The following is a 17,294-nucleotide window of genomic DNA, read 5'->3' as shown; positions in this document are numbered from 1 at the left end:
TTCAATTTTTTTCTCCCATTTTTTATATAAATTTGTATGAATTGTTTCCTTCAGCTACATTAATCTCTTTTATTTATATTTTTTTTTCTGATCTTCTTCATTGACTCTTTATACCCTTGTCTTGATTACTTTTGATTTAATTTTTGTGGAGGTTGAATGAAGGATGTTGAAAGAGGTAAATTTTGTTGAGGAGCATAGAAGATTTTCTCCGGTACATGCGCGTACGGTACATTCAGAGCAGTTTAGAAGAGATGAATTAAGAGCATAGATAATTTAGATGGTGAGATAGCAGTAGGGTTGTGCTTTCCGAAACTAAAAAAAACTGGAATAAGATGAGATTTATATTGATTGATTGATCTGGAAGAGTGAAAAATGAAGATGAAAATATAAAAGGGTGATGGTGGTGACGTTTCATTGAGTTTAAAAAAGATGGATAAACAAAAGAGTATAAAGGTTTGTTTTAAGTACAGTTGGTGTCATGTGTCATGTGTCATGTGTCATGCATGCTTAGTTAGGAGTGAAAGGTGAAGAGACTAGACCTTGCAAGAGATTAATTAAGTAGCTTTCTGCTCATTTTTACTGCCAAATGTGCCCACTGCCTCTAAACTTCTGAACTCTGTACTCTTTCTATTCAGGTTTAATATTGCTCACAAGCCCCTAATCTTACTCTACTCCACTAGCCTCCTCACTACACTTTTCTCCCTCTACTTAATTCTGCATTTGGTACAAATAATTCCAACTTTATACCAACTTTTCGCCACCTACCTCCTACCCTCCCTTCATCTTTCTCTCCCCCTCTCTAACATTCAATTAAATCCTCAATCTCTTTTCTTCTTCTGCATTTCCACTTCCTATTCAACTCACTTCCTTCTCCTCTTCTCATTCCACCCTTCTACCTCAACAATTTCACATTCCTTATTTTATTATTTCTATATCACTCGTAAATTTCCTTTAATATTAAAAAAGCTCGGTTGTTGACATTTCTTTCAACCATTAATGCAACATACATTTTCTGAATGTAAAGAAAACAATTGTTTCAATTTTTTTTGTTGTCCGTATAACACAACTTATGATATATATATATATATATATATATATATATATATATTGGTCCTTCATTTCACTTTTTTTAGGTTCTTTTTCACAAACACAATGATTACCTAAACATATATAGTATACCTTAATATTTATATGAATTGAAATTACAATGTACCTCAATTATTCAAAGGATGGGATTTTTCCCGGATAGTACTGTTTATAAAATATATATATTATATAATATATATATATATGATCCTTTTTATTTAAAAGAAACATGTATGGTTCGGATTCAGTCTTTGAATAGTCAAAGATATGACCTCTAGTCATATCTTTGAATTATGACCTTTATTATGTCCAATTTACATGTGACGAAAATTTGGTTTATAATTCTAACTTGATTTTCCTTCTTTTTTAAAAGTAGAAATTGAAATAAAATTAAAATTATTTTCAAAACTTTTTTAAATAAACTTTTGAAATAAATAAGGAAACAGTAATTAAATAGTTAATAGATAATTTCAATGTTAATAATTTTTTTTTGTTTTCAAAGATTTAACCATTATTCGTATTAATAATTAATATTATCAATTAAAGTTTAATTTAAATATAATTTAATAAATAAAGTTACGTTAACCATTATTGATATTAATGTTATTTGAAAAACAGAAACTGAAGTGAAAAGTAAGAATTGAGATATATTTAGTAATGTGGGAAAAATTTCCAAAGAAAGGGTGGGTTTTTACTATAGTTATTGCATTTTTATAGAAAAATGTTTCGAGGTTTTGCTCTCCCATCCCTTGGCTGCTTTAGTAATGTCGTATGATGAAGAGGCAACAAGAATGACTTCTAACTCAATGGAAAGTTGGGAACAGCCCAAATGTTGACAAAACATGCAAGTACAATTTCAACTTGACTACCTATTGCCACCAGTTATCAGTTATCACCGCGAGTACTAACAGTCAGATTCCAAATAATAGTAAAAGGAATAAACAAGTGGAGCTATATACCAATAACACACTTCTTCAACATTAAGCCCACTGCCATTTCAATTATCATCTTTTTTTCTTCCAAACAATACCTCCTTCCAAGATTTTACTCATTTTTTGCTGCACACACTGTTGATATCGACGTGTCTTCCGTTTTCATTTGGTTCTTCTGCAGTTTCCAGTCGGAGGAGATAAGGAAAAGACGCAGTTTTATGATTCAATAAGTAACCAAAAAGTTAAACCAGTGTGCATGTATGGCTTTAACGTTGTTTTATATTAAGAAAATACTTCTTCTGCTATTAAAGCGAGACAACTTTCATATATCCTCCTTTGATTTTTGAAAAAAGAATTGTTGTTTCCCTCTCGATATGTTTGATATTGCTTCCTGTTTGAAAAGTTGTTTACAAAGATATCTTCTACTTTTAAGATAATCATGAAAGAAATATAAAAGAGATAAAAGTTTGGAATAAATTACATTCTGTAATGAACAAAACTGGGTAGAATATTGTTTTTTATTTTATTTTTTATAAAAAAGACTAACTGTTCTGGTGGATTTGAATATATGGAATCATCTTAATGATATCTGATTGTAAGGGGCGAATAAAGTTCTCAACTTCCCTGTTAGGAACACATTTAATAATCTTGCACATAGAAAGCACTTGACCCTTGCCATATACAATGGATGATGACACGGTTGTCTTTTTTGGGATGAGGGAATCCCACAGGGCTTACATGAGCATGGATGGCGACGCTTCTGATCGGATCTTTCTCAGATCAATGGATCAAGTTAGGAGTTAACAACCATCAATTTCACCAAATTTTCAAATAGCTAGATCTTATATATATATAGCACCAAAATTATGCATACATATACAATTTACACAATTTTTTTCCCTATATATTTCATTCCATTACACTATCTATTTCACTCACATTTTACTTTATTGTTTTGTTTTATTTTTTATAAAGATGCAAGGCAGAGTTGGTTTGGGGGCTTTGATGTGAAATTGAAATCACTTACATGACAAGATTCTAACTCAATTAGCTAACATAAGTCAAAAGAAATAGAAATATAGGAAAGGACAAAGGTGGTAAGTAGCAAGAGGAAAGTCTGCTCGCTGAGATGTTTTTTTTACTGACTTAAATGCGTATCAGTCTGTGTAAGGCCAGCGAGAGGGAGTTGTCAAATCACCAAAAGTAAACTTGTTTATCTCTTTTTCATAAATAATAGTAATAACAATAATGATGTTATTATTATTATTATTATTATTATTATGGAGTTTCTCTAGTTTCACTGGCTGTAGCTTGAATCACGCTTTGAGTGAGGAGCCCTAAGGAAGCGGAAGAGGAAGAGAAAGTGAGAAATAAGTGTTAGGGTTCACTGGGTGGTGGAGTAGTGGGGTTTCATTCTCCTTTGTTCGGAAATTTAGGAAAATTGATTTTAAAATGAAAGTGTTTTTTTGAGAACGCACCACAAGACAAGACCCTCTTTAACTATTGAAAACAACAGGTGAGTGTGTGAAAGCTATATCACTCCATGCACACGTCCCTTTCTGGCTCCTCTCCCCCACATCTGCCGCTTCTCTCTCTCTCTCTCTCTCTCTCTCTCTCTCTCACACACATACACATCGAAATGCCAACCACATATGTTCCCATGTTAATTATATAATAACTTCACCATGTTCATGTACAAACAAACTAAGCCCTCTTCCCTGTACACAGATCATCATGATGATGATGATGAATGTGTGAATACCTCATGAATGCATACATGATACATGCATGCATGCATGGATAGCATCCATGGGAAGCTCTTGTGTGCTCTATAAACAAGAGCAATAAACAGAGAAAGAGAAGGGGTGAATTCTGTGTCTTTCCCTCTCGTAGTATATATCTATCAACCAGACCAGACCAAATAGATCAGCCTCTTTCCCTCTCACTCTTTCTCTGTCTCTCTGCACCTTTCTTTCACAACTCATAATCAAAAAAAGCATATCCAAGGTGTGGTGGTTAAGCTGTCCATCTATCAATCAATCAATCAAGAGACCAATCATCAACCGAATATAAGAGAACGAAAAAAGGGGGCTACCCAAAATGTCATCCTCTTCCACCACAATATCACTGGACCACCTCCCTCCTTCCGAACAGCTTTGTTATGTTCACTGCAATATTTGTGACACCGTCCTCGCTGTATGAACACATTTTACATTTTCTTACCCCCAAACCTCTTTCCCCCACTTTTCCGACACTAGGGTTTTTCTTCACCTAATGCCTACCTCATCCCCAACACGCTACTCCTCTTTAATTTTTTTCTTTCTCTCTCACCAAATTATCTATCACTTTTTCCATTCATGTTTCTCCCCTTCCATGTTTCAGGTAAGTGTTCCCTGCACAAGCTTGTTCAAGACAGTTACTGTCCGATGCGGCCATTGCACTAACCTCCTGCCAGTGAACATGCGCGGCCTGCTTGTGCCATCTCCTACTCAATTTCATTTGGGTCACTCTTTCTTCTCCCCATCCCATAACCTTCTGGTACTAATTATGTGTTTCTATACATCACCATACTTCTCTTTTATTCTCAATTTACTCCTCGTCTTTTTAATAAATTACTCTATCGGTGCTAGTACACTGTTACCCTCTCTTATTTATATGAACTAGGAGTTAAAGAGGTGTTGGGTTCATTCTCAGTATAATTTATTTATTGCTTGGTGGATGACATGTTCCATTTCTGCAGGAGGAGATACCAAACCCATCTCCAAATTTTCTTATGAACCAAGCAAATTTAAGTGCTTCAAATGAGTTCTCTCTGCCTGCCAGGACTGCAGCTGATGAGCTTCCACGGCCACCGATCATAAACAGACGTGAGATAAAATATACTCTTCTATTTATTTATTTTTTTACATTTATATGACTGAAAAATAACTCGGATTTCTCTCGTTCAAAATTAAGGTTCCCTTTCGTGTTCACCCATGATCTTGTATTCACCCCAATAATGAAGTTATCTTTTAGATGAAAGCAGCATTCGCGTAGTAAAATACACTGTTGTTTTTCAAAGGAAAATAAATCATGTCGTTGCTTTTATGGTCAATATTGACAGGACCAGTTCCTTTGGTAGAAAAAAAAAGGTCTTTTAAAGGTTTCATCGCGACAGTACCTAAAACCCTTCCTTGTTTCCAACCGCACATTCCCTAAAAACTTATCAAAGATCCTAATAACTAAATAATGACAAGGTCTATATAGACATCATGACCCTAATTAAGCCTAGAAGAGACTTTTAATATCTGGGAAGAGTAATTAATGTAAAAGAACTGCAAGTATTACCTACTAGTATTTCTGATTCTAGGGCACAGTCTGTGAGGCGGTGTTGTTTCACTTTCACTTTTATCAATAATATTTTAGTTTGCCTTCGATTAGTTTTTTGTTATAAGCACCGACAGAGATGAAGAAAAACATAGGTTACTTTGGCGTTCATATGTGGCAGGAAGGAAAATAGTTGGTAGAAAGAGAAAAACATGTAGGGGCAGCTTGTTCTCCCCCGGAATTATAGTTGCTTAAAACCCTTAACACTGAGTATCATCAGAATCGGAAGCATGGATGTGTATACAGACAGAGGCAGTGATGCCCCTTGCCACGGAAAATAGGGAATTTAAATAGCTAGATAAAATAAATGTTGCATCTGCAAAGTCAAAGGAAATGATTTTGATATATGACTGTGTGCCATTGTCCAGCTCCTGAGAAGAGACAGAGAGTCCCCTCCGCGTACAACCGCTTTATCAAGTGAGTATTCATTTTAAAGCATTCATATTTTATTATTTTATTTAAATTTTTAACAACTTCATATTTATTGATTAAAATTGTACTTTGTTCTTATGAAAGGCTTTTAAAGTTGAAGCAAATTTGAATGGTCCATGTATATTTCTGCAGGGACGAGATCCAACGCATCAAGTCTGTCAATCCCGATATAACTCACAGGGAAGCCTTCAGTGCAGCTGCCAAGAATGTATCATCCTTTTTCCTCCTCTTGAATAAATAAATAAACAAATACAACAATGGGGTTACGTACTAGGGTTTCCATAAATTAAACAGTTAGTCGCATATATGTTTTCTTTCCAAATGTTGCATAGTTTTTTATAAGCAAAGTTTTATTATTTATCTAAATATCTAATATATACCATTAATTATTCATAGATTTGTTAACATTTTTCACAAGAAAAGAATACATTTCCTTACACCAGAACACATGTTTTCAAATACTTTTTTCAAGTACTGGCTAGTATTTCCTCCTCCTAGTTCTACAATGAAATAAATTAATGAAAAGGTTTTCTGGCTCACTTTGAACTTCTTCTGATGTATGACGTGCTTTGTGTGTCAGTGGGCCCACTTCCCACACATCCACTTTGGTCTCATGCCTGATCAGACTGTGAAGAAGACAAATGTGTGCCAGCAGGTAAATTATCATGCACCCTCTTCTAGCAAAATGTTGCAGACAAAATAATACATAACCCTGACTTTGATTTCTGAGTGTGTGGGTGTGTTTTTCTCTTTTGTCCAGGAAGGAGAAGAGGTTCTCATGAAAGATGGGTTTTATGCTTCAGCTAATGTTGGTGTCTCACCCTACTAATTCAGCAGTCTGTTTTCTTTTCAAGAAATGCAAGAACAAAAGTTTTCCGAGTTCACCAACCTTTCAACTCAGGAACTCTGATTCCTTAACTTAAATATGCATCTATTTCTGGCTCAAGAGTGATTATGTTGATATAACTAAGAACTACTATTACACTTTGACTAGCTCTTGGGATTATCCATGCATGTAGTTCTCTTATCATTAGACCTTAATTATTAACTTTCATGTTCTTCAATTTCCCAGTACTACTGCATTTGATTGCTTATCTCTAATCAATAATTAATTAGCCAAGCTTTCTACCGACAAACTATACTCCCTTGTTTCTTTTCTCACGGGTACACTTTCGTATTTTTTTTCCTGTAAGTCAACTTGTTAATTCATAAATTCTAAAGTCACTCAAAAAAGGAAAAAAAAAATACTTTGATACATTTTTATACTTATTTGACATACTATTTTTCACTTTCCTATTACAAAAGCAAGCAGGTCAAATGAGTGTAACTCTGTAATCCTACTATTATTCCTAAAAATAAAGGAAAAGATTTTATAGAGAGAGAAAGAGATGAAACTGAGTTAATTGAGTGTATGTATGTATGTACGAGTATAGTACGTCGTGTTATCTTTAGATTCTTAGATATGTTCTAAATCTAGTTAAAATTTGGATGGAAGATATAAGCTATGCCGTTTGTCTTTTTATGTTGATCGTATATAGAACATTTCGGATGAAGTGTGTCACTTGGATCGTTAACTTGAAAATAACGATTAGATTAACCTGTAAGTAGATTATTACGGAGACACAGAAGCAGCACGTGGAAGAAAAGTTAATTGAAGACACAAGTTGCACGCGGTCAAACGTAACGTACATTTGGGTTATGTTTTTGTTGTCATTGTATGTTTCCCTCTCGAAAATTCTTTCTATTGAAATAGTCTTCATCTCAGGATTTTAACGACCAAAAGGTCTATGACACAACCTGTTTTGGGGTATTTCCTGTAATATTTCTTTTCCAAAGGACCACTGCTTTGCTATTACTGAGATAAGCAAAAAAGTTTAGCATCGTTTAAAAAATTAATTCTAACGTAGTTAAATCCAACATAAGACATATGTTTAATAAAACAACAAAATTAGTCTTCTAAAATTTGATAGTAGGTTTGTTGTGTTCGTAAGATTAAATTCACAACCAAATTTTTAAAACAAACAACATGCGTGAAAAAGATAATGAAGAACAATTTTTGTAATATCATCGGATTTATTTTAATCAGCAAAAGCGAAATTATCTATTAAAAGAGTACGCGAAGTACTAAAAAGATATTTCAAGAATGCATAATGCATTATGTTTACAAAAAGACCATCTCCTGGAACATTTATTGGTCCCAATGAAATTTCATTCGATTAATTACCATTTATATTAGAAAAATAATATTATTTAAATCATTCCAGCATAGCACATACCTTGTAAGATAATTGTTTTTTTGGACTTTTACAGGTTCACGGCTAGATAATTAAAATTGTTTGATGTTGATTGATCAGAGCATATTTTGGTCCAATCTGCTCATAATATGTTCCTGTGAGTCAGTGGCCAATGTAGCCTCATGCCCAGCTGGCCAAGGTTCCATTCAGAATGGTTTTTAAATATAAATTTTCAAAATGACTTTTAATTTCATATATTTTTTACTCTTTGAAAATATTTTTAATTTTTATTTGTAAAATATATTAGTTTATAAATTTCTTATTCTAAAATCATTCTAAAGATAGTAAAGTCATAATAATATTAAATATAATAATAATTTAAGACATTGTACTAACGAGAATGATAGCTGTAAAAAGGTGTTGACAAGTACTATTACAAGAAAAATCATTAAAAAAAGTTATAAAAGCTTATATTTTTTAAAATTAAAAATTAAATTTACATTTTATTTATTTTATTTTGAAAATTCTTATAAAATATTTTAGACTTAAGTGAAAACGTATTTCAGTTTCATTTTGAAAGAAACTAAAAATTGTTTATGATTATTATATTGTTGATCATAATTATATGAAGTTATTTCTTATTTTCAAGAAGTTCATCGTTGTCTATTGTGCATAATTTTTGTGATAATTATAAGATATTTTCTAAATTAAAATAAGGTTATAAAATGATAATAAAGAGAAATTCCCTTTATTATTAATTATATTACATATATATATATATATATATATATATATATATATATATATAATAATTTTATTATGATTACTATTAGTATGATTGTAGTTGTATAGGACGTTACAATGAAAACCTTTATAAAATAAAAGATATTGTAATGAGTTAAATAAATTAGTTAAATTATTTATTTAATATAGATAATAATATATTAAATTATGCTGTAATGTGATTGATAATAAAATGTGTGTTACAATTATTTTTGTATGGTATATTTTTTTTAATATGCTGTAATGAAAATTTGTGATTTTAGATAAATAATACTAAGCTGTTTAATGGTGAAACAATATTTAATAAAAAAATATTGTGTTATATAAATTAAATTTGTAAGTTAATATTGTAAATATATATTATTTTTTAATAAATATTAGCAATTAGTTTTTTGGTATTGGAATATATTGAGCTTTAATTTTGAAATGAATATTAAAAATATAAATATTATTCATTAAGACGATAAAAAGAACTCATATATTGAAATTAGAGAACGAGTGAGCAATAAGTACACCATAGACATACAAATTCATGAATTCATTATTAATAAACGCATATTAGATATTTAATTAATATTAATTAATATAGTATATTATTTATTTAAAATTTATCCAATAAATAATTGAAAAAAGTAAAACTTCTCACAATTTCAGTTTTTTAAGTAATTTGGAACTAATTTTTTGATGACAGTAGTAAAATAAACTGAACTATAATAGCTGGTAATAGTAAATAATTTTATTTGAATAAAAATAATAAATAATAGGTTATTTTAATAAAATAAAAATTATAACAATATAAAATTAAAAATTATTCTTACTCAATCTAATAAACATATTAAGAAGCACAACACTAAAAAATTCATTATCCTTCTTTATTTTATAACAATTCAAATTTAAATTTATTAAGACAATATTCATATATTATAATCAATATGGATAATTTGATAACATAGATACACAACCTTCGATTCTATAAATATAACTAATAATTATAAAGAATACTGATTTAAAGTTATTAATACTTACTACTAATTTTATAAAAATAAAAACTCTTTTACTATTCTGAATGTCGAAAAGGCTTTTGTAAATGAATTTCTTTCAAGTGATTGAATTCTAATCATTAAAAATATTCAACCACCACTCTAGATCTACAGTCAAATTTTGAGTAAGATCCGAAATATTTTACTGAAAGTAAATGAATATGTGAAAAAATAAAAAAGGAACGACTATTGGAATATATAAATGTATGAGAAAAGGTGAAAAAATAGAGAATGACAGAGGAAGAGCAGGTACCTGATTTATAATCAGTTATAATAATTTATGATTGTTTTACTCTTTACTATTATAATAATAATAATAATAATAAGTAATTGAAAAGATAATAATAATTAAAATGTGTATATATATATATATATATATATATATATATATTTAAAATTATAGATAGAAAGACATATACATCTTTTCAAGTAGAGAATTAAAACATGGTTTTTATTGCCTTATAATAACTTGTTTATAATACATTGGTTTTTTGTTATAATATTAATGAATAAATACTAAAAATAAAAAATTATTAATGATAAATAATATTGATATTAATAATAAAATAAACAATAATAAATAATTTTCTCCAATAAATTTTTTTATTATATATTTATTTCATTTCAATCAAAATCAAATGATGTATATTCGCTCATTTTTATCATCCCTTTTGCTTATGTTTTTTATTTTTTATTTTTCCTTTCTATCAAAGAAAAGGTGAAAAAAAATATAATATTTTCAAGTTTAAGCTAGAGTTATCTTTGAAACACGCGTTTTATTTTTATTTTTTTGAAAAATAATTAAAATTTAATATCATATTTTAATGTGCTTTTTATTGGTAGTCATATTTTAAAATGAGACTTATTATAAATCATATTTAAAACAGTTTATTTATATTTATAATTTTCTTAAATAATATTTATTTAAAAATTATCCAAAATCTCTAAAAGTCTTTATTGTTATATTATAGCCTAGGTTTAGTCAAGCACTCACACCTATCACTTTTCTCAGTTCCTCAGAATTGTTTTTTCAAGTTTAAAAGATCAATGTCAGTCTACAGCTGACAATCAAATCAAGCAAGTCACCTACTTCAGCTAATTTCTATTTTTCTTCTTCCTTTTATTGTCTAGTTTTTATTGCTAGAAAACATTTTGAAGAAGTAAAGAAAAATATATTTTTTTAAGAAATAGATAAGGAATAATTGAAAATTAAGATTATTAGAATAAAATGAAAAGTTTAATGTATAAGGATTTAGTTTGAAGACAAGAATCATAAGTATTAAAAAAATATATTATAATCCATTTTTTTTTTTTATTTTCCTTTCTTAACAATGGAGAAGAAAAGAAAAAGAGGAACTAGTTTTGAAAGTCATAATATAAATTTCTGATTCACAGAAAAAAAAATGTTAATATTACGGATAATAAATTCAAAACCTATTTATTTTTAAAAAGCGAAAAATTAGGCAGTGGCTATTTTGTTATCCAGAATATCGGGTTTAATCGCTCTATCTACAGTTTCTTTTCACACTAAATGAATTATTTACTCATGAAGACCACCCATGCAAATATAACTTCATATAATGTTTTATTACTTCTTTTTTTCCCTCCAATTACATGATGATGGAATGGGACAGACAAACTTTTTTCACATTTTACTCCTATGGATTAATTAATACTCAATCTATTGATAATTGTTTATATTTATTTTACATCAATTAATTGTCAATTATTATAACCCTTTTTCCCTTATATTTTCCAACCAAAATTGAAACCTATAAAACCTTATGAAGCCCACCAAAAATTTGAAATAACATTAAATCTCCTTAGGAAGATAAAAAATCCTCACCTTTGATCAACATGTAAGGAAAGTTATCCCTTCCTTTAACCATTATTAATATTTTTGTGAATGAATGAATCTTATTTACATTTATATGTTATGTTAGACACGTGTATGCCAAGAGACCGAGATTTTTATATAATAAAATAATAGTTAATTTTAGAAAATAATAATGATTTAAAAATAGAAAAATTCTTGTTTTCTTTATTACTACACTTGTCATTGCTGGCAGCGGTGTTATCGTCTATGGTTGTCACTAATGGAGTTCTAGTTTCGACCGACGATCACATGGTTTTGATTGTCTCGGCCAGACGACCATCATGCTATCAACAATACCTTCATCGGAGCTCCTACGCGCTTTTAGCACCTTTTAAAGTTATAGATCTACTCCTTTTTTTCGTCATACATGTTGGCACGTCTCACAACGATTTAGAGCGTCGAGGTCGCTTTTATTCTTCTTTTAGGTCAATGTGTGTTGTCACACGTCTCATCTCCTCCAGGCAGCTATTTAGAGCATCGATGTTGCTCTTTTTTCTTTTTCATGTGTCTTGATTGGTGAATTTTTTTTTAAGATTTCTCTCTCTTATTCATCCATGACTTCTTCCGATGTTGTCTCTTTTGACCTCTCTTTTGTCACCATTGTGTTTGACCCATTTATATATGTTTTTTTTTTCATGGAAAATATGTTTTTTGTTAGTTTATTTATAGTTGTGGTGACTCTCAAACAATTACCTCTTTATCCACCGGTGACATCTTAACAGTGATTTGCAATAAGAGATTTATATGGAGCAATCTCTCAAATTTGTTGCTCAGAGAAGTCTTTCGGGTTGGTATTTCGTCTTCTATGTCGTCTTGCAAATCATTAGCAATTTGGTGTCATTCGAGTGCAAAAGTTGATATTTTCACTAAGACTTCGTGAATTATATTAGTAACAAGCTTGGTACATATGTATGTACTAGCTTGAGGGAGAGTGTTAAATATATTTTCTTTATTTTATATTTATCTTTGTTATTATTTCTTATTTGTATTTTGGGCTTAGTCCATATTTTTTCTATTATAAGAGTGTTTCATCTTACACCTCCAACATATCATCCTACACCTCAAAAAATTCCATTTTTAACCTTTTGACATCTCAATCTGCACCTCCAACCTTTTCAAAAGATTTATTTTTTAACTTTAATAAAAATACTTTTATTTTCTTCTCTTTCTTATTTAAGGCACCTTAATAAATATCTTTTTATTTTCTTCTCTTTCTTACGAAAGCCACTCTACACCACCTTAATAATAATTTAATTTAATTTAAAATTTAAATATTATTTAATATAATTTTATATTTTAATAATTATCAAAATATGATTTATATTATAATAATAGTTATATTAAAAAATAAAAATAAAATAATTAAAATAAAAATAATAATAAAAATAAAAAATAAAAAATGAAATAATAATAATAATAATAAATTTGATTGGATATGTAAATATATATTAAAATATTAAAATAAATTAAACAATTACTAAATTTTAAATAGAAAAAAAATTAAATATGCTAACGGTTTTGTTTATTTATTTAAAATTTAATAAATATTTCATTTAAATGAAAATTATAATATTATTTATTATACTTTTATATTTGAATAATTATTAAAATATGATTTATATTTTTATAATATTTTTATAATATTTTTATTAAAAAATAAAAATAAAAATAATTCAAATAATAATAATAAAAATAAAAATAATATTTAAGATCACATTTAATATATTTGAATATATTAAATGATATGAAAATATTAAATTAAATTAAACAATTATTAAAATTAAATAAGAAACAAAATTTTAAGAAGATTTTTAATTGGATGTTCATATCCGTATAATATATTATCGGATTTCCTTATCCGATTAACAATTTTATTTATTTTTTATTTAAATTTTAATAATTATTTAATTTAATTTAATATTTTAATATAATATAATATATTTAATATTTTTAATGTCATTTTAAACACTATTTTCATTTTTATTATTATTATTTTTATTTTAGTTATTTTTATTTTTATTTTTGAATAAAATTATTATAAAAATTTAAATCATATTTTAATAATTATTAAATTATAAAATTTAATAAATAAAATTATTATTTTTAATTAAATTTTAAATAAAAACCAAACGTTAGCATATTTAAAATTTTTGTTTCTATTTAAAATTTAATAATTGTTTAATTTATTTTAATATTTTAATATATTTTAACATATCAAATCAAATTTTATATTATTGTTATTATTTCACTTTTTTATTTTTTATTTTTATTGTTATTTTTTATCTTTTTAATATAACTATTATTATAATATAAATCATATTTTAATAATTATTAAAATATAAAATTATACTAAATAATATTTAAATTTTAAATTCAATTAAATTATTAATAAGGTGGTACAAAGTGATTTTTGCAAGGAAGAGAAGAAAATAAAAATATATTTATTGAGGTGTCTTTAGTAAGATAGAAAGGAAATAAAAATATTTTTATTAAAGTAAAAAAATAAATCTTTTGAAAAGGTTGGAGGTGCATATTGAGATGTCAGAAGGTTAAAAGTGAAATTTTTCGAGGTACAGGATGAGATGTTGGAGGTGTAGGATGAAACACTCCTATTATAAATAGAGGACCCTATTTGTATATTGAAAACAAGAGACATTAATCTCATACATAATTTTTACTATTTTTAACAGTAAATTTTAATTACTTTAATATTTAAATATATTAATATAAATAACTTTTTTGTATAGCATTTTATTATTTTTAAATAAATTCTTTTGAATCATCGTATCAAGATTTAGAATGATTTCTAATTAATTGATATGTTTGTCCTCGTCCCATTTGATAGTTATCAATCTAAGTTTTAAGGGTAATCGTAATCAAAGTTTGAATACGAATATCGTGACGTGAGGTTGAAGACGAAAAACACGAAGTTGTGTCTGAATATAGAGAAACATATTAAATCCTCCTTTAGTGTTATTTAAATAAAAAATTATTTTATTTTCATAATTGTAAATTTCCAAAAATACAGCAATAAACTATATGATAGAATAATTACAATTAATCATAATTCAGATCAGTCTTAAAATTTACAAGAACGTACGATCTCGGCCGAACGGCCTTACAGAAAGAGTTACTATATTTACATGATACATAAGTACGAATCTGACCGAATGGTTTACAAAAGTCAAATACCGAACGGTCATTCATACAAAGATGAGAAAGTGGCGACAGACCGCCTCATTTCAAAAACTGCTCTACTAACCGAACGTCCTAAGGTTCGGTCTTCACTTCAACTTCTACCAAATTTTCTTCTTCCAACGTATCTTCCAACAGCGCGTCCCCTTCTGCTCACATCCACACGGATGATCATTGCAACGACAAGACGAACGTACAAAACAAGACACGACAGGAAACACAGGGTAAGCTTATGTAATTTAATTCATGCATATCGTACATTTCACAACATCATTCAAACAAAATAAATCAGAGTTTGTTCACACAAGCCTAATATACTAGACTGACCGTCCGGACTATATGAAATCTGTGTAGCTACGACGTTCGTGCACTCGGGTGGTGTAGTAACTGGAATACTCTCATCAGCTGCCACCCGAGGTTAGTCCTATCTGTCCAAAGTACCCCTAAGGACTAGGACCTCCTGCTGTTCCCACACATGACCTACCCCCTCTACATGAGGACGAGTACTTACGGAACATCAGGATGAATCGACAGCTTAACATTACCACAGTCATACTTTACAAATTCCAATATTCATACATGAGTCGTTCCTCCCCGGAACGCTCGTCCATAATCAACAACATTTCCATATTACATTTTCTTCATCTTTTATTAATAAACATCTCATTTAATCACCTCGTACAAAGATTCATGAGGATTCCAAATAACGAACGTTCAACCCGAACTCAAAACTAGGCCAAACACATAGAGCGAGACAGAGAGATCTTCAAATTTGAGAATGGATTAAGACCAAAGGTTGACATCGGTTTTAAGGAAGATAGCGCACAATAATATATTCCAAGAAACGAATGAACGAACGTCGATTTCAACGCTGAGCCCATTAGATGAACCGACTCTTGAGAACTCCATCTGAACATTAAAAGACCAGACCAAGAACGAGGACTCCAGAGTGAAACATATGAATAAGAATATTTCAAGGCACGAAGATAATACCTAATATATCTCATATGACGAGACCGAATGTTTGTGAATACTTAGTTTAATTGAGTTTAGTATCAAGAATCCAAGTGACAGTCAAAGACGGAACACTATAGTGAGCGAACCCTAGAGGGCTTGAGCGAACGCTCATATAAGAAAATTTAGCTTAAGGAGATAGAACGAATGTATGGTGTAAGACCAACACTTGCTTATGAGGAACACTTGGTATAAGACCAAGTGCCACTAACTTATATAAAAGAAACTTGATAATTATGCCAAGGTACTATTGAAGTAGTATTTAGGAATAACTAAAATATTTTATAGCAGAATATCAAGACAGAACTATGCTTGGCCGAACGCTCAAGCACAGTAATTCGAAGTGTAGACGCTCGTCCTCAACTAGGATTCTTCCCAAATGAAAGAATCCATTACTAACCAAATTCACTATAAAATCGAACGGTCAAGGACCGTTCAGTAACGAACATACACTTTCGTATGGGAAATCATATCAGGATCATTTATATTTCAACTCATTTATTACATATAGTTTCACCCTTTATACATTCATATTTCATACCCTTCAAACATAGAGATATCATATATTTTATACATCATAACATAACTCAGTCATATCTCATTTTCACTTATTAAATAAACGATCGTTCGTGTACTACAAACATATCAATCATCATGCATCCAATTCATTCAGTCAACTAACGTACGTTCATACATTCAACAGCATACAAATTAAATTAAATAAGCTTCCCTTACCTCTGAGCGTGAACGAACGTTCCAAGAGGCAGAAATGGAATTCGCCTCACTAAACTTCCTCTACCCTCACGCTCAACAATCTTTTAAACTAAACCAAACAACAGACCAACTGCTTCAGAATAAAACTATGGACTCATGTAACCAGAAGTTGGATTGCATGTGTCAGGGAACGAACGACTAAAGAAGGAGAAAAACTTACCAGTTCAGACTCGAAACCGATCGGTTCAAACTGAAGCTCAGGACGCCGGAAACGCTTCTACGGTGCCTGAATAATGATCGGAGAAGAGAAAAGGCAAGGTTTCTTAGAGAGAAGGGAGAGTTTTCTAGTGAGAAGGAGGAGAAGATGAGAAGTTCAGAGTTTTTGGGAAGGAGGGTGCATGCAGAGAGTGGAACGGTGTTTCAGAAAAATTCAGTTTTGCTTCCTACGTCAAAGACGAACGTCCGCTCGTCTGCTGACACCTGCATTTCACTATCTGATTTCCAAATCCTCGCTGTTTGACACCTGACGTCCGTTCAGAGGGTTTTGAGTGCGTTTTTAATGACTCTGACAGGAGGGTTTTGGGTGCGTTTTAATGAGGCCTGACAATAATTAATTTTTTTT

At 29.5% G+C, this 17,294-nt stretch overlaps 1 protein-coding gene across 2 annotated transcripts; it reads left to right on the top strand.

Moving 5' to 3' along the window:
• The first annotated feature begins 3,884 nt into the window (after positions 1-3,884).
• On the top strand, positions 3,885-6,880 carry LOC148206874 (protein YABBY 4-like). 2 transcript variants are annotated; one of them, XM_088104872.1, is made up of 7 exons: positions 3,885-4,214; positions 4,401-4,556; positions 4,759-4,885; positions 5,753-5,801; positions 5,949-6,024; positions 6,397-6,471; positions 6,577-6,880. In XM_088104872.1, the coding sequence occupies exons 1-7, from the start codon at positions 4,119-4,121 to the stop codon at positions 6,643-6,645; spliced, it is 648 nt and encodes a 215-aa protein (XP_087960998.1). In that variant the 5' UTR covers positions 3,885-4,118; the 3' UTR covers positions 6,646-6,880. The 2 variants fall into 2 exon arrangements, with proteins under 2 accessions (XP_087960998.1, XP_087960997.1); XM_088104871.1 differs by lacking the exon at positions 3,885-4,214 and having other exon boundaries at positions 4,221-4,556.
• Positions 6,881-17,294: the final 10,414 nt, after the last annotated feature.

This window comes from Vigna umbellata, chromosome 1 (assembly GCF_029865625.1).
Source record: "Vigna umbellata cultivar VRB3 chromosome 1, Vumbellata_1.0, whole genome shotgun sequence".
Taxonomy (NCBI): Eukaryota; Viridiplantae; Streptophyta; class Magnoliopsida; order Fabales; family Fabaceae; genus Vigna; species Vigna umbellata.
This window is presented reverse-complemented; position numbering and strand designations above follow the sequence as displayed.

Bases quoted from the DNA above. Each gene is read 5' to 3' on its own strand.
- LOC148206874 (XM_088104871.1), top strand. From the start codon at position 4,293: ATGCCTACCTCATCCCCAACACGCTACTCCTCTTTAATTTTTTTCTTT. The intron at 4,557-4,758 runs GTACTAATTATG...CCATTTCTGCAG, and splicing joins CCCCATCCCATAACCTTCTG to GAGGAGATACCAAACCCATC. The intron at 4,886-5,752 runs GTGAGATAAAAT...GCCATTGTCCAG, and splicing joins GCCACCGATCATAAACAGAC to CTCCTGAGAAGAGACAGAGA.